The sequence below is a fragment of the Pteropus medius genome, unplaced genomic scaffold (assembly GCF_902729225.1).
Source record: "Pteropus medius unplaced genomic scaffold, Ma_sr-lr_union100, whole genome shotgun sequence".
NCBI classification, from domain to species: Eukaryota; Metazoa; Chordata; class Mammalia; order Chiroptera; family Pteropodidae; genus Pteropus; species Pteropus medius.
The window spans coordinates 7,650,986-7,677,768 of record NW_024355205.1 but is presented as its reverse complement, the minus strand read 5'-3'; the positions used below and the strand labels follow the sequence as shown (position 1 = coordinate 7,677,768).

Below are 26,783 nucleotides of genomic sequence, written 5' to 3'. Positions count from 1 at the left end.
TTATATGCATCAGTGTTGTTTTCTTCATTTCTTATTTGTCTTTTACTTTTTGTCACTCCAGATGGGAGATTTTATGTGGGAAAGTTTATGTGGGAAAATTTACCTCTTTCTTTTATGCTTTTTTCAGTCTTTTCTTTTATGCGTTTTACTACTGCTGTTATGTTAGCTTCAAAAATATAAACCATATTTGTAAAATATCTTTTCCTACTTTGTATGCTACTAAATTTCTTTCTGAGCAGAAAAAAAGGAATTTTAAGTTCTTTTATTGTCATTTTTATACACTAATCATTTTGACCAACAAAATATCTAATTGTCTTTGCTTTATTAATTTCTGACAGTGTGTAAGTCCTATCTTATCAGTTTGATTATGAGTTTTGTGAAGGGCCACATTTAGCTTGACATTTGTTAATAATGTTCATAGCTAATAGGTTTAAGATAAATAGACACATGTGGAGAGGGATTCTTACACATGATATCCTTTATTTCAATATTTCAGAATCAAAACTGGGTATCCTTTTGGACAGTTTTCTCTCATATTATCTCATAGACATATACTTATTCACATTCTTTAGGAGTAAAAAGCCTTGCCCACAGCTCCCTACAACCAGATATAACAGTCCAGGGAAGAGATTTTCAAATATTTTTAGTAGCAAAAGCAACCGCTTTATTTAAATAAATTTTAAGTTGAGAGCTGCACAATAGTAAAAGAGATTAAAGCAATTTTTCATTTATTGAATTAAAGATTGCATGCTAGAGTACTCCCCCTCTTCATGCTCTTCTCCAGCCTATCGATGCCTGCCCTGAGAGAGCACTGTGAATCCTTAAGGATGTCTTTCAGACCAGGAAGAGCAAAATCTGATGCCTTCGAGCCAGTCAAATACAATATATGAGTGCGGTTGCTCAGTGAAAAGAAAGAGATTGTGGAAAGGTCCATGATGAACTGGAAAACATGTAGAAATTAGGTGTTTGGTCCAGTAGCATAAATTTTTTTCCAAAGCCCTGTTCAGGGCTATGAAAAGCAAGCATTACTTTTGTTTTAAAAATTCTATTTTTATTTCAGATAAAATTGGGCAAAGACAATTTGAGTGGGCTGTGTTGATTTAGATTTCTACTGAAGTTGTTTTGCCTTAATGTATTTTTACATTATGTCTTACCTTTTAGTGCACGTAAATATTAGTCAAAAATTGATGAATAAATTTTGGCACTTTTTGAAAAATACTTTCTGAATACTTTTTTATTGTTTTATCCAATGACCCTTATATTTAAAATTCATGTCACAAATTTCCATAAGAATTTAATGCCAGGAAAAATCTGTCCTTCCTGAAAAACAAATATTTTCCATTGAACAGTCACTAAAAATTATATAAATCATTGTTTTAGTTTCTTTTTTACTACCTGTCAAAAATATCAGACCTATTTTTTAAAATAACGATGGCACAAGCAATATTGCGACAAAACTAAAACTTTGAAAGACATAATCCTACCACTATTATATGTCAAATTACTTAATTTTTAATCTTTTCTAGATTTTCAATAAGAATATATGGCTTTTATAGTTGTAACTAAAACATTAAAACAATTAGTGATCCATTTCAACATAACAGTTTTCCATGTTGTTTTATAGTCATTACAGTTATAACTTGTAATGACTGCATTGAAATGACATTAATTTACTTAGTTATTCTCATATTGGTGAATATTTAAGTCATTATAAATGTTTTTGCTTTATATATGATATATATATATATATATATATATATATATATATATATATATCCATATTCTTTTTAATGACCATACTTTTTTGAATAAGTATGATTTTGTATGATCTCGTCAGTTCATTGTGAGGTCTGCATGATATTGTGTATAGAAAGGTGTCTAACACAGTCACATTCCTTTGGAATATGTTTTCGGATTAATACTTAAGGATGGAATTGCAAGACTCTTGATATCTGACCTATTTCAACATATCTGCTCTTTTTCAGCAAACCAACCTTAGAGAATAATATCCAAACTTGCATGTAAACTTGTACTCCAATATTCCTTAGGAAGTCAACCTTTGCTGTTCTTCCTCCTCCCTGTGATATCCTACAGCACAAAGCTCAATATCCATTTATAGAATCATATTCTTTGTCAATAATTTTATGTTTATTAGTCATTAATTTCTGGCTTGTTAACTGAGCCAATTTGTTAAGAAAAATAAACAACTACATAATGCCTCAATTAATAGAATTTTCTTTGGACTAATGTAAGGAAAAATAAGGAGGATCAAGAAATAGTGTGAATAGATGTTCTTTTTTAATGGCTGTGATGATCTAAATAGTAAATGGTCAATTCTCTCACTGAGAACAACTAGAAAAGTTGCATGTAATATAAAAATCACTGATCTGAAGATATCAGAGAATATTATGGCAGCTAGAAAAGAAAATGAGGTGAATTTTCCCCTTGAGGGATTGATTCATAAGTAACATAATGAGACAGACTGAAAAGGTGAGAAAAAAGTGGCAGCTGGTAGAGAGAAAAGCTATACTGGGCTGGAGAGATAAAAATTGGAATTCAGAGCCATCACAGAAGGCATATTTTGAGGGATCAATATACTGGAGAGAGGTATACTAGTCAGTGTCCAATAAGAGACAGAAACCGTAGCAAGAATTAGATCAGGAAAAAAGTGCTATGAAGATTAGTAATTAGAAACTGTAGCTAAAGTTCTAAGAAGGGTAAAAACTAAGGAATCTGAATAAAGTATGGACTTTAGTTAATAATGATGTATCAATATTGTCTCATTAATTGTAATAAATGTACCATACAAATATAAGGTATTTATAATAGCAGAATATGGAATATATGGGAACTCTGTACTGTATTTGCAATTTTTTTCTGTAAACCTGAAACTGTTCTAAAATGTAAAAGTTTATTTAAATATTAAGGTGAAAGAATGTCATTTCCTGATAAAATCTGAAAAAAAAAAAAAGTTTCCAACAGATTCATATGAAAAGAAATGCCAAAAGCATTTTTTTGGATGGAAGGAATATTACTCCAGAAAGAAGCACAGAAATTCAGGAAGTAATAATGAATACCAGAAAAGGTAAATATGTGGATAAACCTAAGTTACTATTGACTATATAAAATAATAATAATAAAGTCTTATGGAGTCTAAATATCTGAAATTAAAATACATGATAAAAATAATATAAAAGTAGGAAAAGCATAAAGGGAGTCAAAGTGTAGGGAAATGCTTAAAGTACTAATTTATATTAGACTTTAATAATAGATGTTGTAATATCTAGAGTAACCACTGAAAGAAGAATAAAGGAATATATAACTGACAATTTAATAAAGAGTGCAAATAGAACACTAAAAGTAATAAATTTAAAAGGATATAAGAGTGGAGAGCAAAGTAATAAAATACATGGAAATTCAGAAAAATAGTAAAATGGTAAATTTAATTCAAATATGTCAGTAATTACATTAAAATTTAATGCTATAATAAGTTTTAAAATGTTAGACTATTTATAATAACATATATAGATATAGATATGTGGATATAGCTTCTCAAATATATGAATACAAAAAACATTAAAAGTAAGTTTTATAAAATGAATTGTCATGCAAACGCAAACCAAAAGAAAATGGATATAGCTTCACTAATGTCACAGTCTCAACTTTAATGAAAGAAACATGTAATAATAACAAAAGGTTAATCTGCTAAGATGATGTAGCAATTGTAAATTTGTATTCCCCTCATAACAGAGCTTCAAAATATATAACAACAAAAATTATAGTCATAAAAGAACAAAGGTAAAATCAAATAGATTTCACTATGCCTCTCTCACTAACTGATATAAGAAGCATATAAAAAATTCTTAAGAATGTAAAGATATGAAAATGTGATTAACAAATGAACTAATTAAATATACATATTTATATACATTTGAAATATATATACATATGTATATACTATATATTCATAATATATATGTGCACATATACATAAGGAAAGCATGGCAACTGATAATTATAGAATACATCTTATTTTCTGTAAACATCAATTTTTTTTAAACCAAGATTGACCACGTAATGGAATATAAAGCAAGCCTAAAAAATTTTGAAGAATTGAAGTAAACAGAGTATATTCTTTGTTCACGAGGGAATTAACCTAGCATTTCATAATAACAGGATAATGGGAAATTACTCAAATGTTTAGAAAACCCCCAAAATACATCTCAAAATAACCCAAAGAAGAAATGTTAATGTATATTAGGAAATATTTTTAATTGAATGATAAATTATAACATAGCAAAAACTATAGGATGCAGCCAATACTTTATTTTTAGGAAAATGTATAGCCTTAACTGAACTTATTAGTGTGATATGCTCTCTCCAAGAAGACTGCCATGAATTTATTTCTTCCCCGGACACTGAAATTGTCACACTGCAGTTAAGGGAAGGAATTCCTTCGCCCGCCAGAATCTCAGCTGGCCTGTGACTGCTTTAACATAGATGTAAAGGAAGTACTGCTGTGCGACTTCCAAGGTTAGATCATAATAAGCCTTGCAGCTTCTGTTTGCATCTCTTAGCATGGTCTCTCTGGGGAATGACAGCTACCATGTAAAATCTCTCCACCCCGAGAACACCAAACAGTGAGAAGGTCAAAGTTAAGCATGTGGAAAGAGAGAGAGGGAGATGTCCCATCAGCCCCTCAGGCGTTCCAACCATCTCAGCCCAAATCCCAACACATGAGTTAAAAAGCCTGCATGCAAGCTAACCCCAGCTGCATCTGACTGCTACTACATGTCAAACCCCAAATGAGAACCATCCAGCTGAGCCCTTTGGTCCTCAGAAATGTGAAAGTTAATAATAAATTGCCTTTTTAAACATCTAACTGGTGAGGGGGGTTGCTACACATTTATAGATAACTAGAAATCTTTTAAAAGAATAAAGCCTAAAAATCAATGATCTAAATGTCTGTCTCAAGATCTTAAAAGCAGAGCAATCAAATAAATACAAAGAAAATAGAAGGAAAGCAATGATTGAAATAAAATCACAGTACTAAATTAATGAAATGGAAAAATGAGGAATATTAAAAAATCAATACAGCCAAAAGTTTGTTCTTAGAAAAGATAAAGATGATGGATGCATGAATCGATGGATGGATGGATGGATGGATGGATGGATGGATGGATGGATGGATGGATGGATGGATGGATGATGATAGATGATAGATGATAGATGATAGATGATAGATGATAGATAGATAGATAGATAGATAGATAGATAGATAGATAGATGATAGATAATAGGTAGATGCCTACCAAAGGTGATCAACAAAAGAAAGGGAGGGAGGGAGAAGGGAGAGAGAGAGAGAAAGAGAAAGAGAGAGAGAGAGAGAAGGTATACATTATTTATTTGAGGAATAAGAAAGGGGACCTCACTACAAATTGGACAGATACTAGAAAAGATAGTATGAGAATATTATGAACAAATTAGCAATACATTTGAACATTTATATATAATGGATAATTTCCTTGAAACACATAATTTATCCACATGTTTAAATGAAAATCTAAATATCTATGGGTATTAAAGAAGTCGAACCTGTAATTAAAAGGCTACACACACACACACACACACACACACAATTTCAGACCCAGATGGCATCATAAGGGAACGCCTCCAAACATTTAAGTAAGAAATGACAACAATCTCACAGACTCTTTCGGAGACTATAAAAAGAGTAAAAACTTCCCCACTTATTTTATGCATCCAGTATGACCTGGATGCCAAAATTTAAGAAGAATATTACAAGAAAGAAAAAGTACAGACTAATCTCTCATGAATATAAGTCACCAAAATCCTAAACAAAATACTGACTAAGTCCAGGAATACATAAAAAGTGTAGTGTATCACAACCAGATTTCTTTCAAGGATGAAAAAACTACAATGTTATTCATCATATTAACAGAATTAACAAGAAAACCTAATTATCTCTATAGTAAGAAAATTTGGTAAATAAAATGTTAACACCTATTTAAGATACAAATACTTAAGAAACTAGGAGTAGAAAGGAACTTTCTTAATCTGATGAATCTATTTTTTAAAAAAGTGTGTTATATAGCATACCTGCAGTGAAATGGCAAAAACTATTCTCCTGAGTTTACAAGCAAAAGATAATCATTATCTCCACATCCATGGACCCAGTATGAGAACCCGTATAAGAACCAGTATTTTTAAAATCGGACAATTGGACAAAATATTTGAACAGGCTTTTCAACAAGATGTTATCCAAATGGCCACTAATATGAAATGTGCTTAACTTAATTAATCATCAGGTAAATGCAAAATAAAATCACAATGTGATACTATTATATATACCTCAGAAGAACAAAAACCAATCCAAACCAAACAAAATAAAACAGAATATCCCAAATGTTGGATGACGAGCTGGTAGGAGTATAAGTAATAACCTCTTTAGAAGATTATTTGGCTCTAACTACTAAAGCTGAACATACTATCCCTTGATCCAGCAATTTTAGTCCTAGATACTACCCAGGAGAAATTCATGTGTAAGTTTATCAAAGATATGTATGAGAATGTTCAAAAAGCACCATTTTTATAATAACCGAAAATAAGAAAATACCCAAATTCCCATCAGTTGTGAAATAGATAAATAAAAGTTGTGTGATACTCCTAGAATCGAATAACGTACAGGAATAAGAATGAACAAACTGCAAGTATGTACAACAATGTGGTTGTATCTCATAAGCAGAATGCTCAATGAAAGAACCAAATACAAAAACAAAATACAGAAAGATTCTACTTATATATAGTTAAAAAAAAAAAAAACTGACCTATAGTAATTAAATATCAGGACAATTGTTACCTTCAACCAGTCAGGGTGCTCCTTTGGTGCTAGTAATGTTCTTTTTATTGTGATTGCATTGGTATAGTCTGTTATGTGAAAACTCATCAAACTGTATACTTAAGATTTATATAGTTTTCAGTGTGTATGACATACTTCAATGAAAAGTTAGCTAAAAACAAACAAAGGCAGTCACAGCAGCTGCATAGCCAGGCTTCAGACAGAATCAGTTATGGCCAGTCAAGATGCACTGTGGGTCACTGCCTGTTACTGTCTCTATCCTTCGATATTAGTTCTCTGCCCTCAAAGTTCCACAGTGAAGGCGACTCGGCTCCTCTTTGTCTTTGCTTCTACTTCATCAGCTTCTTCTGCTGTTTCTGACAAACCCATTCTCATTCTCCCTCTCTGCGTTTCTCTTCTTCCTTCTCTAATCCTTACCCCACTTCCTCCCTGCCCTCTCCACCCTCTCTCTCCCAGCCACACTTATCTCAAGAGACAAAAATGTATTAAGTAAGTCAACATGCAGTAGAGGTGCCTCCTTTGAAAAGAAGAGGCCACTATCAAACCTACAGATGGGTTGGAATACTTATCAGCTATAACCTGGTTGGGGGAATACATAAAACTGAGTCCTATCTGTAAAGATGGTTTGGGGCCACAGGTTTAGAAGTGGGCTGTGGACATATCCAGTACATGGACACCACCAAATCACATTTCTATTTAGTCCTCAACCCCAGCTGGATTTTAATCATTGGAAAGCATGGAATTACCCTTTTACCTTCCCCACACCATGTAGCATAATGCCAAATATGTAGTGGTGGGTGCTCAATTATGTATTTGAGAAGCCATTAACAACATATTTAATGGACAGATAGGTGACCGAGTGATATGGCTCACTAGTTTCTAACTCCGTTCTCAATCTTACCCTGAAATGATGAGTTGGATGTGAAATTTCTGGATCTGTGCAGCAAGCCTCTAAATTTCGTAAGACTAGTCAGCTCCTTAGTACACTGTTAAAAAGATTTCAAATACCAAAGATTATGACCTGTTTTTTACTTTATGTCAAAATTAGAGTACATTAGCTCCAATTAAAATAAGATATTATAGTTTTATCTCATTTAATATGAGGTCAAAGAATGATGTCACTTTGTAATGGTACATTTTTAGGAGACGCACTAAAATCTTTTCGTCTATTTTTAGGAAGCTAATTCTGTTTAAATATTTAATTGCAGATATAAATGAATGTGCCATTGACAATGGTGGCTGTCAGGACCAATGCTGTAATACAATTGGCAGTTATTACTGCAAGTGTCAAGCTGGCCAGAAGCTGAAGGGAGATGGCAGAGGATGTGAAGGTAACAGGACTGTCTACTTACTGATAAGGAAAGAGAAAACATCCATGTAATGCAAAAGAGAGGGTTTGTCTTTTATCCAGAGCCAGTTGAAGTGCCTGTGTTGAATGTTGTCAAGAGCACAGATCTTCCTCTCATGTCTAGATTACAAAATTGTAACCCTAAGAACATTTCAAGTAGCTTATTATAGGAAACATATGATTATACGCTGGTGTGGTTGTGTCATGTTCTGATTATAGAATTTCAATCGTTCATTTAAATCCCTGAAAAGTACATATTTAAATCAGTATTTCATTTAATTCTACAGTAAAAATGGTGCTTATCATAAAATACTCATATGTTGCTACAATAGAAATGGAAGGGCACGAAACTAACCAGAGAAATTGTATTCTTGGCATAGAATTAGCTTTTTTTCACAAGCTTCAGTTTTCTCTCTCCTTTTTAAATTAATTCCTTCCTTCCTTTATTTATTAATTCATCATTTTGTTCATTTGACAGTCATTGAGTTTCTGCTCTGTTTCAGGCATTATTCCATGCTCTGGGATATAAAAATTAATGAGAAATAAATTCTGCCCTGAAGGAATTCACTGATTAGCAGCAAAGATTGAAACCTAAGCCAAAACCTTACAGAATGATGTTTCAAGGCATGATACATGGGGATAAATGCAGTGAATTCAAGAAGGCTTGGGTTTGAATCTCAGCTCTGTTACAGTTTATATAACCTTGGACATGTTATTTAATCTTGTTAAAGCTCTTTCCTCATCTGTAAAATTCAGTATAGTGGTAGTCCCTAAAACCCTGAAAGTTGCTGTGGGAATTAAATTTAAGATAATGCATCTAAAGCACTTAGATAGTGGTGGAATATAGTATGTGTTCAAATGATGACTATGAATTGTATTCTCATTTATAAACTCAGTTCCCTGTATTGAGAATGTAATTTGGGCCAGAGACTGCTTCCTTCTCTTCTTCTCAAAAAGGGGACATACATAAACTAAAAGGATCCCCTGCGCCAAGCCTTATAACTGTCCTTTCTAATTTTTTTTTCCTGTCTATTCATACTATCAAAATGCTTGAGCATTTTTAGATCTCTTAGAAATTCATTTATTCTAACTATGTTTTCCCATCGGTCTTACAAAATTATACTCATTTTTTTTTCCCCTGACAGTGTCTGTTCCTGATGAGGCATGTGTGAATAAGTTGGTAGGAGAAAACAAAACAAACAAAAGACATACAGCTGAAGGTGGCTGTAGCTGGAGCTCTACGTTTGATTGAGACTGTCGAGACTTGACAAGTTGTAGGTGTGAGTAGGCTGGAGAACTTATTGGATTCTCAGGAAGCAGTGTGGTTCAGTCCCTTCTGGCAAGGCTCTGGCAGGCATCCACAGGAACGATTTCAGGTAGGCAGCCAGATGTTCAAGTGCAACTACCTTTTGAGCCTTTCTGAGGCAGGCTTCACCCCAAGCAAGGTCCCCTGCCAGAAAGGGTATATATTTATAAAGACAAGCCCTAAATTCACCCAGGCTCTTTTTCATTCAAGTGAGATCATCTTTATTTCTGATAAGATTGTTTGGCAGTGGTGTTCCCAGTATTAATTCAATATCAGAAAATGGGAAGAGTCAAGGACCCCATGGTGTCCAAATGAAAGGTGGGTTAGTGACCACTGAAGCATAGTTTACACGACTAGAATATTGTTTGTCATGACCCCTCCCTTACCTGACTGGCAGTGATCTATTTATTTCTTATTGGCTGAGTATCAGTATCATTATTATAGCTACATAAAAGTGCCCAGAACAACAATTAGCCACTGTTAGGTATGACAACTGTCAGTATTCGTTTTGTAATAGCTATTAGGCTGATCAGGCATGGCAAACTTTATGCTCATTTATTAACATTGAATTATCTCATATTTTAATTGAAGTTAGTTTTTCTTCATATAAATGTTAAAATATTTATAGAAATGATTTCCGTGGTTTTATTTAACTTATATTTATTTGTACAAAGTGAATAAGAGTAAGATCGGGACTTGTGAGAATCAAGAGTTTGATGCTTACAGAGATGCAGAACTGGGGATGGTGGTATGGAGTGGAGTAACTCACCAGTAAAGAACTATCTCTCTCAGTCTCTTACTTAGCATACTTTCCTTTTCATATCCTTAAATGACTATTTAGTAAACATGGTAGAGATTCAGATTTCTTGGTTACTGAACATATAATGATCTCAGATTTGTTTATGTATGTAATTAAATAAAAAAATTAATAGAGGTCATTTTGAAATTGAGTGCATTCTGAAGCCACTGCAAATGAGCATTTCAATTCGTGTGAGTGCACTAATGAGTCATTCGTATTTATTTACTGGACGCTAACAGTAAAATGGGCATGTGGTTTTTAAAGACCATTTGTTGAATGCTATAGACATAGAATTAAACAGTCATTTTGAAAATCCTTTTTCTTTGTGTTAATATAAATTACATTTAACTTATTTGAATTGCTATTTAAAATACAGATCAACATTTTAGTAGACCTTTGTTGTACCATTAAAATAAATCTAGAGTCTACCCTTCAATGGAATTGAAATATTTGTCAATGAGCTTGTGAGCTAATCTTATTCTTTAATTTTTTCTCTAAAGAGCTATGAACTTGTGGAAAAGGCTTTCGATTAGCTCAGTTTACATTAGTATCCCCTTCTCTCACGTATAATGCTGGACCTAAAGCATGGTTTTTAATTCACACTGCAGATAGGTTATTATAAGGTGTAGATTAAAGGGGAAAATAAAGGATAAAGAATTGCCTACCACTGGGTACTGTGTGTATATACATATACATATAGTGTGTGTTTATGTATATATATAGGATATAAGGTTTTTCTGCTTTAATTTGTTAATGCGGGTTATAATATTTATAGCTTTTTAAACATGCAGCCATCTTTGCATTTCAGGAAAAAAATCCAACTGGATTTTATCATTTTATTTGCTGTTAAATCCAACTTGCCTGTTATTTTATTTAGGAATTTTACATCTTTAACCATGAATGAAATAGGCCAGTAATTTGTCTTTCTCGTATGTTTTTTTGTGTCAGTGGTGTTCAACTGGGGTTGAGACATTTGGCAATGTCTGAAGACATTGATTTTCATGACTGAGGGAAAGGGATAGCACTGGCATCTAGTGTGCCAAGGCCAAGATTCTGCTAAACATCTTAGTAGCTAAGGAAGTTCATGTCATGGGCACTACTGATTGGTCAGGGCTAGAGTTGAAGGTAGTCAATCATTGCATCAGGTCCTGATGTCATCATTCTGTCTGGTTTGAAGGGGTTGCTAGTAGGGTTATCAGCTTTCATGAGTGTGGAGCTGCAAGATGTTATTTTTAGTTTGAAAAAAATTCTTTCTGTGGTCAACAAACCTGAGGCTTCGTTCCTAAGAGTGTTTAATGTGACCTAAGGGCTTAATGATTAAGGAAGGGGTCCTGCAATATGCAGAAGGATAAGGAAAGAAAAGTAAGTGAGCCCAAGGCCAGTTTGAATTAAGGAGAAAGAAACAACAAAAAGTCATTTTAAAGAAGTAAAGATTTGTATGGTTACAAAGGTATATCACATTTTTCCTACTAGAGAGCAATCAGAGGTTTTCTGTTTGTTTGTTTGTTTGTTTGTTTGTTTGTTTTAGCTTAGTTTGAACTTTCTGAAGTTTCTCCATAAGGATTGTCTAAATAATTAATGCAACAGAATAACAAGTGAGGCTTTTGGAGCATGGTAGTCTCATGGATCAAGGAATTTTTCCAAAATGAAGTGGTAACTAACATTACTGTGTTTTAAATAAGTGAACTGACAAAGATAAAGAAAACATTGATTAGACATTTGAGAGAAATAAACACAAAGGTATATCGTTTAATGAATTATACTTTAAAATATTTAACAGTAATTTTTTGATAATATTTTGAGCCAATTTTTTTCCTGAATCACCTTAGAAATTATAATGTGAATAAACAAATAATGTAATTCAACATGCCATTATCATGGAATTATAGAATTTTTGGCTAAAAAAGCTTCTATTGATGAAATCCCAGAGAAATTAAATGATTTGAACAAGCTCAAAATGCTAATCAGTGTTACTAGAAACCAAGCTTTCTTATTTTTTCTCTATGAGATTGATAGGCAGCATGAACTGAGTACAAAGCAGGTTAATCAGAACAGTGGAGTCACAGTGCTACAGGGGATGAGAGACCCTCAGCTCATAAAGGACAAGGTCTACAGAGGAAGGAGATTAAGACCTGGAGAAACGGTCTGATTTTCTCCAAGCCCCAGACAATTTATAGAACTAGGAATGGAATCCAGTTCTCCTTTTCCCAAATGCCATTCTTCCCAAATGACTGATCAGTCTGGACAGTAAATATTTATTGGGTAACTACTATATGCTCAGCACTGTGTGGGGTGATTTGCGACTACCAGAGTAGTACGAAGTATGGTTTCTTCTGTCATAGGGTTTCATTATTATTACACATCCTGGATACAAAATTATCGTGTGATATTTTAAATACAATTATAAGTAATTATATTATCTGCTTTGAGAGTTCACCCAGGCCAGCTCCTTGCCTCCAAGCAGCCAGATGGTTGTTTATCCTAGTATTACAGATCCCCAAGGGAAGATACTGCAACTCCTTTCCATAGTCTGTTTAATACCCTTGCTAGCAAGAAAACCTTCCTTCCTTACATGTAATCTCTATTTCTCCTGCTGAAGTTAAAGCCTTTTTGATTTTATTTTCTTCTTGGTTCAGAAAGACTTAACTAATCAGAATCCTCCTTCACAGTAATTCTTTCCACACTTATACAGCACACTACTGTGCCCATCTTCAACTAAGTAAAAATATCATGTCAATTACTGAAGGCTGTTGGCACTTGTAGAAAATCTATCTATCTATTGTCCATCTATCCATCTATCTATATCTATCTATCCATCTATTTCTCCATCTATCTATATACATAACTACATACATATTTCATTTTGAGTTCATAAAATTCACTTAAGAAATCATTATTGAGGATTTATCTATCTCTGCCGATGTTAGGAATCACATAAAGGTGGTAGTAGCAGTTCCCTGGCCTCCAGGAACTGACCATCTATTGGGGTGATATGTAAATGGGGAATGATTTGTGAAAATTCCTATGCAGTATATCTTCATATATTAAAGAAAAAAATATATTTTTTTAATTTATCAAGACACTTTACAATATAGAATTCATTTTGTTTAAAAAGCTTGAATCACTCAAAATTCTTGGAACTTATCATGATTGACACATAAATGTATACAAAGTTTTCTTTCTTTTCATCCATTCATTCCTCAAACATATGTCAGACTCATATACTGTGGACAATGTAGAACAAAGAGTACAAACTTTAGATTTCAATATTGACTTTGACATTTAAAAATATCTATGCGTTTTCCCTTCTTCATCTGTAAAACCAGAATAACAATATCTGACTTGATATAGATTGAGAGATTAAATGAGATGTTGTATGGAAACACTTTGATGGTGAGAAAACTTCCTTTCCCCTACTTCATGACCACAGGAAGAAGGATATTGATTGGTGTAACAATCCTAACTTCTCTACCCCTCACTCACTCCCTTCTTCCCAAGGGAGGAAGAGCAAATTACCTCACTGGTGAGTTTTGGGAAAGAAACTGTGGAGTTCAGCCCACCTTCCTATCTCCTCTTTAGAACCTGCAAATGCCTGCAGAAAGTGCTCATTCTTGTTTGCTCTGCTGTGTGTATGTTTAACCAGGGTGAGACCTGAGGAAGACTGCATTTTCCCAACCACACCTGTGACCAGGGTATAATTCTGCATACATTTTTAGGAATACCATTGTTATTGCCCCTCTAAATTCTTTTCTCCAGTTCTAACTTTAACAAAATAAAGCTGGTAATTTGTCTACATCTGCCTATTTTGGATGAGTTCTCAATTAATTCAAAAGTCAGGCAGGAAACCAACTTATTTGTTATTGTAGCCTTTCAAACATTAACACCGCGCATTTGCCTAATGCAAAATATATACTCAAGAAATTTTCCTTCTTCACTCATTTTATTTTTATTTCCTCCTATTCAATACATTGTTGAGGATAAAAATGTTAGGTTATCTTTCTCTCTCCAAAGAGCTTGCAGTTCAATAAAAGAGATAAGGTGGTTACACAAACAGCTATAGTATAAGATAGTAGGAGTAAATATAAGGCATGTACAAGCTAAGTGCTGTGGGAATTCACCAGAAAAAAAGATAACCACTGTAGAATCAAAATGGGCTGTAAGGAACAGAGACAGACACTAATCGTTCAGTCCTGGGATTGAACAATCCTCCTTCCATTTCCTTAGTTTTCTTAAAAAATTCCCTGTTGGAGTACTGCCTCATATTACTAGTCCTGCCTTCATTCTTCTCTCTTGTTTGACTGCAAGACATCTGAGATTTTAAGCAAAGCCACCACTGTGATGCCCAATATCATTCTCTGTAGAAACTCTGAGAATATTTGTGTCTTTTAGGCTAGAGAGAAAACACACATAATTCAAATCTGAAACTCTGCTGTGAAAGTGGAAATCCATTTTATATCTTTTTAAGTTAATCTTTTAAATAAAGCCCATCATTTTCCCACTAATAATTTAGAGTAATCATTTCAACACCTCAGCATTCAGCCAACACTTATTACAGTCAAAAGTATATTTAGAAATGAGACAAGCTGGAAGAGACCATAACTGATATAAATTCTCCAAGATGAGCTGGATCACTTTCCAAATTTCATTAGGGACACACAGATTTATGGCAGTTATAGCTTCTCTAGGTGGTGCCAAAAGAAGGAGACTAGGTAAAAAAAAAAGATCCCAGACGTCTGTGGCTGACAAATAAGACATCTTTCATAGAGGCCTCTCATTAGTAATACACCAGGACAAAAATTAACCACAGGCAAACTTACTGCCTCAATAAGCCCCAGCCATTTGTAAAAACAATGAAACAGAAGCAGCCAATCAGGGCAAATGGCTGTGTGTGTGTGTCTGAGAATGGTGGCCAGTAAGGGACCTTCATTAAAAGTTTGGCTCATGGTGCTTGAATTTTACCATATGTCTGGACGCATAACATAAGTTTAATATTCTTAAGAATACAACTTTTCGTTTCATTCACAATTATTTTGAGTTTCTCTGTGCAATCATCTTTAAAATGAGCTGATTTTTTTGGAAAGATTATATTGTTATATTTTTCATTTTTTCTAAGAAAAATTCCCCAACTGAAGCACCCTGCCCTAAATTCCTCAGATTTATGTTTTTCCTCTAAATATTTTTTAGATTATGGAATCATAGCCACCAAAGGATCAGTATGATCCTGTATTCCAAAGAGTGATTTTTTTTTTTATACCTGAAATGTAGACAATTGGTTCCTGCCCTTGCAAGACCCATGTTATTTTCTATTACTATCAGAAAATTAGTAATGGGTAACTATTTTTTTTTCAATTTTCCTCTATAAAAAATTTCTTCATCAATTTCTAAATAATGGAGACATATTTTTCCTCAATGAGGACTCACTAAGGGGAACTTTGAATATATAATTCAACTACATATATATGTATATTTATATGTAATTTTTAATCATAAAATAAGCTAGTTAGAATTGACTTCTTCTTTTACTATTGGCTTTCATGTATCTGTATTTTTAGTGAACTTCTAAAGACCAGAAGCCACTTAGTGTAGGATCTCAGAGAATTAAAGCTATACACTTCTTTAAAAAATTGTGTACCTTACTTTATAAGTTCAAGTTAAGTTGTAGTTTTATTATTTATTCTAGTTTTTAATTTCCTAACAGGCCAAGTCTGTAATTTAATATAATTAATATCAACATGAAAGGATATTTATTGTGAATACATTAAATGAATATATTCCACATGCATTGCCAAAAAAACTAAGCACATGAAAATATGCATATTTATTTGTATTTTTACTTTATATCTTCCATACAACTATCTCATTGGTAATAATATATTCCAAAGAATAATAAATACTGTAAATAGGTAGAGTGCTTCATATTATTACAAACATAAACATCTATATAATTTACCGTTCCCCATAAATAGGAAAAATATATTTAAAGAATCACATCTGGAGAATTTTCCTAAATAGTGTTTTTATCTTTTCATCAAAGGAGATGAGGGACTTCCGTGATTGTTTATCAAAATATTCAAGGCAATTGATTATAAATTAATTGTTATTTATAGCCTGTCTTGCAAACTGAGAAAAGCATTTTGGTTTTTCTGAAACCCTGGATGACATTCCAATAATAGACCACCTGACAATGGCACTCCTCATTGTAGGAGGCCTTCATTTCCCAAGAGCACACCTGTGATGGGGAAGGGCGTTAGCCTGGTCTGAGTTTGTTCCTAGATCCTATTGACCCTCATTTCAGGGTTGGAATAGAGAAGAGCAGAATCAAGATGCCTCAAGTTTCCCTGTCTGTGTGGGCATGAGAGGTTAGGGGTAAGAGGAAAGAAAAACAAGAATAGTCCTTGAAAGGAATGCATTTTATATGTATATATTATATGCTGGAAGTACATTTTTCTCAGTTATAAAGTTCTGTAGTTCTGAGAAGCCTTTAGAAGTGCGACAGTTCAAATCTTAGAGCATTTCCAGCAGCAGCACAAACCATCCAGTGGAGTTCTGCCAAAAAAAGGTCTTTTCTCTGCTACATGTATATTTAATATTTTTTCAGCATGACCAAAATGACCCCTGCTAATTCATAAAAAAAAATGTTGACAATAGTTTGGAAGCAAGGGTGGTTATTAATTGCTTTTCATTGATGGGCGATAAGTTGGTTAAAAATAATTTGTTATGTATCTTTGACCAAGTTAACTGTAAGCTTTTGTATTTAAATCAATAATTATAAAGGATAGTATGTCTGTACAATTCAAGGGACTTAAAGACCTGAACACGTTATCAATTTATTTTATATAATTTCTTATATTTAAAAAAAATCACATCTCAGAGGCTTGACTGACCACTGGGAAACATTAAAACTGCAGCTGAGAAAATTAGGTTAATTGTAATTCATTAGATGCTATCCTATTAAAAGTGAATTGATTTAATCCCAGTTAAAAGCCCTAAGGCACAAGAAAGCAAAATAGCTATGTAAAAGTTTAGTGTTCTCAACGATTAGAAGATATTACAGTCCTGTGTTTCTTAAACATTAATGGGCATACAAATCACCTTAGATCTTGTCAAAATGCAGATTCTAGCTCAACAGGTGTGGGGTCGACCTGAGAACATGCATTTCTAACAAACTTCTAAAGGACATGATGCTGTTGTCCAGAGATCATACTGAGGAGAAAGGTGTATGTTAGCCTTTTCTTTCAGTTCATTTGTCAGATAATTATTAAGACTTTGCTAATTAAAATACAGCCATAGCGAGGAGTTACAAAATGGTAAAATATGATCTGCTATCCTAGACATTTTAAAAAACTTTTAAAATCAATTTTATTAAGATATAATTCACATATCATACAGTTTATCTTTTTAAAGTGTACAGTTCAATATTTTTTAATTCACAGTTATATGCAATTACCATAGTTGATTTTAGAAAATTTGTATCACCTCAGAAAGAAAACCTATACTTATTAGTATCACCTCCCTACCCCCTCCTCCACCCCCGCCCCCATTTCCCTCAGACCTAATCAACTACATATCTCTTTGTTGTTATCGTTTTCTCTATTCAGGAATTTTATATGAATAGAACCATACAATATGTGGCTCTTTATGACTGGTTTCTTTCACTTAGCTTAATGCTTTCAAGACATATTTATATTATAGCATGTGTCGGAATTTCTTTCTTTTTTAAGGCTGAGTAATACTGCATTTTATGGATATACCACATTTTGTTTATTCATTTTTCAGTTGCTGGACACTTAGGTCTCCACCTTTGGGTTATTATGAATAATACAGCTATAAATATTCATGTGCAAGTTTTTGTGTGTACATATTTTCAATTAAATTAGTTATATAACTAGGAGTGGAATTGCTGGGTTATGTGATAACTCTGTGTTTCATTTCTCTGGAGCTGTTAATTTAAATAAACAAATAAGATTTAGAAATAGATATTTATGTGGGTATATATATGGATAGATATATATCACATGATTGGCTTTATGAAAATGGTTTCATGATCAAATAACTTTAAGGAACACTGCATACTAAAACTGTCTAAAATTCAAACCAGGAAAAAGAGGAATCATTTAACTATGTTTAACCTAGGTTTCCCAAATATGTTTAGAAAACATGTTTGAAAATCTTTGAATATGAGATAATTACAGCTTAAGGATTTAGTATCTTGTAGAATGCATTTTGAGACATTTAACTGCATGTTCTGAAGATAGAGGACCTATTGGATGTGACAGAGAGCATATTCAGGGAACTCATATATGATTTGTTTGGGCGAGATAGAGGATAGCTTTACTTCAACAGGTAAATTCTATAGGTACTTGGGCAGGGGTATAGTTTTCAATGGGAAATATTTGAGGATAGCAATGATAGCATAAAAATGTGATTTCAGAAAATTGTTCTGGCCATGGTATATGTAGGATGATATGATAAAACAAGAAGATAAAGAAATGGCAAGGAGGTCACTGAAATTGTTCAGCTGTTGATATCCATAAGATGTGTAAGGAAATAAGAACCAGTAAGTTGTTATGAGAAACCGAATCCAAAGGAAAGGGGAAATACCAATGTTTTTGTAAATCAAATGATAAATAACATGGAATAAATTATTGATAGCAGTGTAATGTGATAGAAAATGTCCTGAACAAAGATATCATGTTACAACCAGATTTATTAGAATATCTATATAAGAATGTTTACCATTATAATGAAATTTCAGCCCATTTCTTCGTCATTTCTCATTTGAAAATCAGTGGTTGATTTTTGTGCATGTCTCTGCCATTGTTTTTGATATTGCCATCCAGCAGAGCATGCTTATTCTCTTCATTATGGACATAGGTCCTTTTTATGCTGATTCCTATTTTTCGCCATTAAATCTTAAGTCGATTTCAAATTAATGAAAACTAAGATTAAAGATGAAAACTTCCTTTGAATGTTATTATTAATTTTGTTGTTGGGGCACAATATTAGCACTGCTCAAATATGGTTGTAAGTTCTCTCTTTGATGAGATGTCTTTACTTTTATTCCTGTTACTGTATTTACTGCTTTTCTTTGTTGTATGCCATTGGAAAATGGAATTGCCATATGGTTTGCAAATAGAAGTGAGCAATGACAGTTTTTTTAAAGATTCTTTATATACAAACAAGCTAGCAAACAAACAAAAGTTTGCTTAAAAAAAAAAAGAAAACCTTTGCTTAAAACACATAGACACATTCAGAATCAGATTGTTAATTATATGCTCATTTATATCAGAAGGAATATGACAAATATGGGTGATAGTTCTTAAATTAGGTATAAGTAAGGATCTGTAAGAGTCACACATTGTCAGCATAATATGCAGAAGGTGAAGACAGCCCCTGGCCAGCATTCTTTCTTCAACTAAAGCTATTTAGTCTCCTAATCTCCATTCCTTTTGACAGTGGTTCTCTCTGATTCTCTTGTATCAGTAAAGATCACCTTCGTTGCCTGAAGGAACTCCAATAGTGTGGAGATCATTTTAATGTAGATATCAGGAGACTGTTTCAGTGATCACGTCAGATCCATCCACTGGGAACTCATAATATATCCCTTCCCTTTTGTGGGTTTCAATTTTCTCATCTGTAAAATAAGACGTTGGAAATGGGAAACCTCAAAGCTTCTTCCAGGTTGTAAATTCCATAGTTCACAAGGCATAAACCTATACTTTAAAATGTAATAACTGGGATTCTGTCAATGCAGCCAGGAAGAGATTTCTGGAGGTAAAGGACAGGATAGAGACTTCTTCCCTGAACCCCACTACTGTCTTCTTTAGTCCTGGGACTACACAGAGAACCTAAGATTCCTAGCAGGATATGAGATCATATCAAATTAGAGGATGGAAAAGAGTAAAACATAAGCAGCAATTAAACTTTAAAAGATATTATAGAATCCATAGATTCCATCTGCCTTTTAGGCATAGCTTTAAGATAACCTTGTTTTCCATATAAGTCTTTTTTCTATGTGTCTCTCTCTCAGAAAAAAAAAAAAAAAGTTCTCTTGGATTTCCATAGCTCTAGCAGAGTCAGACACCTACCTTATATTCAATATATTCATGCTGAACTTATTGTTATCATTTATTCACATTAGCAGTCAGTCTACAGAAGATTTTAGACAAGAAAATAAAACATTATATATTTCCTCAAATAATTCCTTGAATTACTCAGTTTTAAATTGAGAGGAATAGCTACAGCCTCAGTAAACTTTTCTGTAAAAATTATATATTAATAAAAAGTATAAGTTATGTTCCTTTTTCCCAAGAAAATGGTTTACATTTTCTATGCTGACTCTCAGGAAAGGAATTTTAAATTACAACTGAATGTCTGATTCTTATATTAGCACAAGCTTTAATTAAAAATTTTATCCTTGTGTTTTCTAGATATACTTCACATAAACTCACATAATTCAGTTAATAGTTACCGTAGGTCAATGAAGGTACCAGAAATGAAAGGTAGCAATTATAGTTTTAAGGGGATGGTGCCTTTTAAAAAATTACTCTTCATGGGTCATCTCTAATGTGGATATGATATTGGCATAAATGAGGGTTCCAGTGAGACCAAGATCAAGAATTTGAAGAGGTAAAGAAAATTAGATGTCTGCTGAAAGTCAACACAAAATCAATTAGAGTAAAAATTGAGTTAACTCTGTCCTCAGATAAACTAGAAGAGCTGACCACAACCTTAATTATTCACAGAGCTTGAAAAGAGTTTGGCAGTCGAGGGTAATGAGACACAGAGATAGGGAAAAAGGAGAGCCCAGCCAAACATGCCTAGGAGAAAATTCTCAAACCAACAAACTTTGACAATCCCAGTCCTATGTACCAATGAATAGGCTAATTTATCCTTTTGAACAATAAGTTTTATCTAACCAATTCAATTTATTAAATCACTGTGGTAGATTATAATATGGTTCTTGTATCATCCTGGGTCCAATTAGGAGAGAAAGAAACCACACAGTAATTTGAACTTGGGAAATTTAATACAAGAATTATTAACTATAAATTAGAGTAAAGTGGAATTGGCAAGAAATATAAAAAACTCTAAAGAATATAGGATTATAACTACTCGGGTTGAACTGAAGCATCAAGGAAGAGGCTCCCCATGATCCAGAAAGGGTGATCAAGGTTCACTGAATGGCAGAGAGGTCACTGTGGTACCACTCCAACAAAATTTGTTGGAAATATGACCTCTGAAATTTGCCAGAAATCTGCTCTAGGGTTCTGGAGAAAACTGTTCATAGAGAGGTAGACACCTCTCTATGAGATCATATCAAATTAGAGGATGTCTCTTCACTACAACATTGCCCAAAGGATGTTTCAGGGGAAGCTGATGGTTGTTGGGTATTGCTTACCACCAGTCATTGCGGGAACCAGAAGCTGAAGAGCCTGCCTGCCTGCACTGTAGGAGCTGACGTTGGAGGAGTTGTACACAAATGAAGCAGCCTCATATTGGAGAAGCTGCCATGCTGCTGAAGTGTAATGCTGAACAAAAGCCAACATTACCAAAGCTGGGCAGTAGAAAAACCTGTGCACTGCAAGAACCAGATGCTGGTGAAGACTTCTGTGCTAAGGGATCCAAGAGCTAGAGAAGCTGCATAGGGAGCCTGCCTAGAGATCATGGAGCCAGGAAGGAAAACCTTTTAGGTTATATCGTCTCTCCAGTCCCCTCTACTAGCAAGGCTTAGCAACATGCCAGCTGGGAAAGGAAAATGATTTAAAGGGCCCAGATCCATTTTCACAGATAGTGCTTTATTGAATGTGGAGCAGGGTAGTAATAAATCGACAATTAGCACAATTCCAAACTATGCTCACCCCATCCCATAAGATTAAAAATACATTTTCCTAGTCATGTAGACTTGGGTACTTCCCAAAGGCAAATCATTTCCTCTATGCATTGCCAACTTGATCATGTGACTTGGTTGGGCCAATAGCATTTGAGTAAAAGTGATACAGCAACAATTCTGAGCAGAAGCTTTAAATGTGAGTTTGTATTTCAGCATGGCCTCTTGCATCTTTGCCCTCTGCCATGAAGAAAGCAAGTCTCAGACTCTTTCATCTGGGTCCCAGAATGAAGTGCAGAGCTAAGTGGAACTATAGTCAACCTGTGAACTGCTAAGAGAAGAAAGAGTATTAATGGTTATATACCTCTGAGGTTTTTGGTTGTTTCATTATGGTAACAAAAGCTGACTAATGAAGTTTCCATCCTTAACAAATAACTCTGATTTTTATTTGGCTAATTATGATTACACTGCATAAAATGTCATGTAAATCACTACATTATTTTCTAATTTTATATATTCACTTGCACTAAGGAGATAGAATGGAGAGACAAGGCCTGTCCTTGGCTTGAGGGAAATTTATCCAAGCAATATCAGCCTGAGAGAAGTCTCAAGAGTCAGCTTGATGGCATTTTGCAGATGACATCTCAGCTTTGCTCGGCTATAACTCCCTGATGGAAGGTTAGAGTCAACTATAGTCATTATAGTCAGCTGAGAGTCACTATATAGAGTCACTATAGTCAGCTGCTTCTTTGACGCATAGGACTCCTCTACAATGCTGTCACTCCTTTTTCTTGCCTGTTTTGATAATCAGCTGTCAAGATTATCATTTACTTCATTTTACCTTATCTTAATCAAATGTCTCAAAATCAATTGGGATCCTGGGTTATCTTCGGGTAATTTTCTGTTCTTAACTAGACTTGGTAGACTTCTACATAACGTTCTGTGGAAGATGTGTTTTTTGATAAACAGTGTTGTATCAGTTCTTCTTCAGCTGTCACTGTAATCTGACAACTTCATGCTCACATAGACTTTTTCTTCTCTTTTTGATTTATTAGGAGAAAATCATGATCTAACATTGTTATACTAGCCATTATAAGTATTAATAATCTCTTAATACATTGCTATTATAATTATTATTATATTTGATAATGTGAAAGTACCCCCCAACCACACACACACACACACACACACACACATAGCCATCAGAGACTAGATTTTCTGCCTTTATCCAGCTGAAAAGTCATGCTGCTACTAAATAAAAATATTTAATTAAAATTAAAAATAAGAATTTACATGCTATGATTTTTATCATGAACATTTTAAAACATTGGTCAAATACTAACATGTATGTAAAATATATGTATAACTAAGAAAAATTAAATAGTTCTTATACTTTATGTGTGAATAATATTACTTCCTGTAAACATTTTAAAATATTGGCTAGGGTTTTCAGACCCTATTTCTGCAATAATGATCAGTCATAGAACTAATTTAATTTGGCCAAGTGAATGAAAGGCATTATTAGAAGGTAGAAAAAAGCCACAAAGCCTCGTCTGGTCTGTGCCACTGTACTTTCAGAACCTCAGTTTTCTTATCTCTGAAATGGGATAATAATATCTGCCCTACCAAACTCATAGAAATTATTTTTTTGAGAGTTAAAATTTGAAAATATGTCAGTGAAAAGGATACGTAAATTGTAAAGGTGTTTACAAATGTGAAAGTTTTTGATTCGATAACATGATTGGTAGTATGTTGGTATCTTACTAAATTCCACTAAATCTACAACCTAAAAAAGTGGGTAAGACTTAGATGGGTGATCTTTAAAATATGTTCTACTACAGAAAGGAACAGCATATTGGAATAAGCCTTAAAAGTAAGGTTACGCAGAAATATAATTTCTCTTTCTTCTGAAGTTACCAAAAACCTGATTGTAACTTCAATTATCAAGAGGTATCATATTTCCCAAAGTCCCATTAAAAAACAATATGGTCAAGCAGTTGAGAAATTTACTGTGAGAAAGCTCCCTAATAATTATATAGTATTATCACTAAAAAACAGAAGAGACAGAATGATAGAGGCTTAGTGGCAGAGTGGAGACGGAGAGGTAGGGATGGAGGGAATATTACTCAGCCCATGTCACCTTCTCTCTGAACTTTCCTGGACTCGATTTTCCCAAGAATCTAGTGTATACTTAGTTCTTTTGTGTGTGTGTGAGTGATTTCCTTGTCTTTTAGACAAGTCTTCTATTAGAACTTCACATGGTGCATTGTATTTATTTGTTAAATTTTCTGCCTCTCCCACCAGACTATAAATGCCTCAAAGATAAGAATCCTGTCTTAATTCTCAAGTAGCCCTGATTAATGCCTTGCACAGGGCCTGGCATATAGTAGATGTTGAATGTTCAGTGAATGTTAGGTTAAGGGATGAATGCGGAAGCACTACACGTCTTAAAGATTAAGGAACTGTTTTCAAGGTAAAACACAATACAAATTTTATATAAAATTTAATGGGAAAATTAATCCATAGGCTTGCAGATATTTTTTTTCAGAAGACTCCTGGAAAAAGTAATTAATTTTAAATGTTTGAATTCCTATGCATTTCTTAAAAATAGACTTAAAGCAACTGTGATATTCTGCTTCAAAAAATAACAATACTTTCTTTGAAAAAAAGAATGTACTTTTAGGCTGCAGTAGGATGGATGAGCAAGTGTTAATCAAATCAGAGGGATGTCTCCAGTATATAAACCTAAAAGCTTAGGAATCTTTGTCATAATATACAAAGTATTATGATTATGTTATAAAATAAAAGAAAAAGCTTTAAAGTTATTTGGATTGAACACATTCTAAATTATAGTATGGCATCAACTTTCATTTATTTCAGATGTCTTAAAGATATTTAAATATTTTCTGGTATTTTTGCACAAACTTAACTATTAACTATAGTTAATGGGTCATCTCTTTCTTAATCTTAAGCATGACAAAGAAAGTACATATAATCCTTGAATGTGCTTACAAGAATTATTAGGAGGAATACCGTATCTGCCAGGCTGCACAGATTTGACTTTCAATGGCAATGTTTGGTATGGTAAATCTTACTTTGTCTATTACCATTTCTGCTATGTGATATAAATTCTTTGCCTACTAATCACAAATCTCAAGATCTGGAAAATGGAGTTCCCTAGAACTGGCAATATATTTTTTATTGCCATCTCGAATCAAACTGGTGCCATTTTTCATGAGAGGACTAATAAAAGTCACATTCTGTATTGAAATATCCCTGTATTTTATAGACCCATCTGATATACCTTTAATAAAGTTTTGAAACAATTTATAATAGATTTTGCAGGAAGCTCAGATCTGCCAGCACTCTTCATTAACAGCCCAATTTAAAGCATTACTTTAGGCATAATTGTCTGTAAAATGTTAGTGGGGTTCTTTAATATTGAAAGACTAGCTAAAAGGACAGGAAGCTCAATTATTAAAAAAATTCAGTTGGATTGCTATTTAGAGTGATTTAACAAACAAAATTGCATTTTGTTCTTATTTTCAAAGTGCAAACTTGTATTCATTTCCACAAATATGTAGTTCATTGAAAATGCCAACATTTCTAACTGATTCTACATGAGAAGAAATAGCTGATTAAAATAAAAATACCCCTCAGCATGTTAAAACGCAAATGTTTTACGAATAACACCATGCCTACGCAGTGTTTGCTCAGTTAACTGTACTTTATAAAACAAAAAAGCAGTCTCTGCCCCACCTAATGTTCACAGAAAGGACAAATGATGAGCAGATTTATTACATGTAACTGTCTTTTTTATTGACTCCTCTATCTGGGAGGATATTCTTTGGACCTCGGGGCTAATTACAAAAGTATTTACTATTAGACTTTCTTGCCTTAATAAAAGATGTTAGCAAAATAAAACATGAGGTAATTGTCGAAAAGAATGAGACAGCTACCTTTGTTGCAATGAAAAATCATCCTCACTGTATGAATCCTTGCATGTCTGTGTGCAAGCGTGTGTGTTAGCACTGGTATAATTTATAGTAAATTATTAAGAGTATGACTTCAGAGTCTGGGAGGATAGGAAAGGACAGTCAAAAAGGGAGATTTGGAATTACAGAATTAGAAAGAACATTAATAATGTATTCTTATTCATTTTTATTAGTTTCTAAAGCACATATGTCTAATTCTTGAATCTATTTATTTTAGAGTTCTGATCCTTTATCCAAAATTATTTTAAATTCCCAAAGACCATTAGGCCAGATGTAGGGCAAAGTTATAAACATATCATATTTGAAATCATTTCTCCTCTAGCATTCATTGGCTGTCCTCATTGCTTTATCCATAATGAGACAAGGAGTACAAAATGAGATCAATTAACATCCAGGGCTCCTGGGTACAATTCAGTAAATGACAGTTTTCCCTGCCCTGCAGAGACAATCTAGTTTCCCTGAAGAATTACTTATTTTGCTCATAGAAGGAGGTTTGCTCCCTGCTCACCGTGAAAGGTAATAATTACAAGACCTGTTTTTCACTTTGATGTATCTGTTTGCTTTTTTGGATACTGCTTCTGGGTTATTATTGTAACTGTATATTTCAAGCACCAGTTTATATGAT

General features: G+C 33.5%; 1 protein-coding gene across 1 annotated transcript in view; it reads left to right on the top strand.

Moving 5' to 3' along the window:
• The window catches only part of LOC120598554 (EGF-like and EMI domain-containing protein 1), a 495,472-nt gene that overhangs the window by 321,649 nt on the left and 147,040 nt on the right, over positions 1-26,783 (top strand). The window contains exon 5 of the mRNA XM_039857412.1: positions 8,089-8,211. Within this exon, the coding sequence (XP_039713346.1) occupies positions 8,089-8,211 (123 nt within the window). The remainder of the gene's footprint in view (positions 1-8,088; positions 8,212-26,783) is intronic.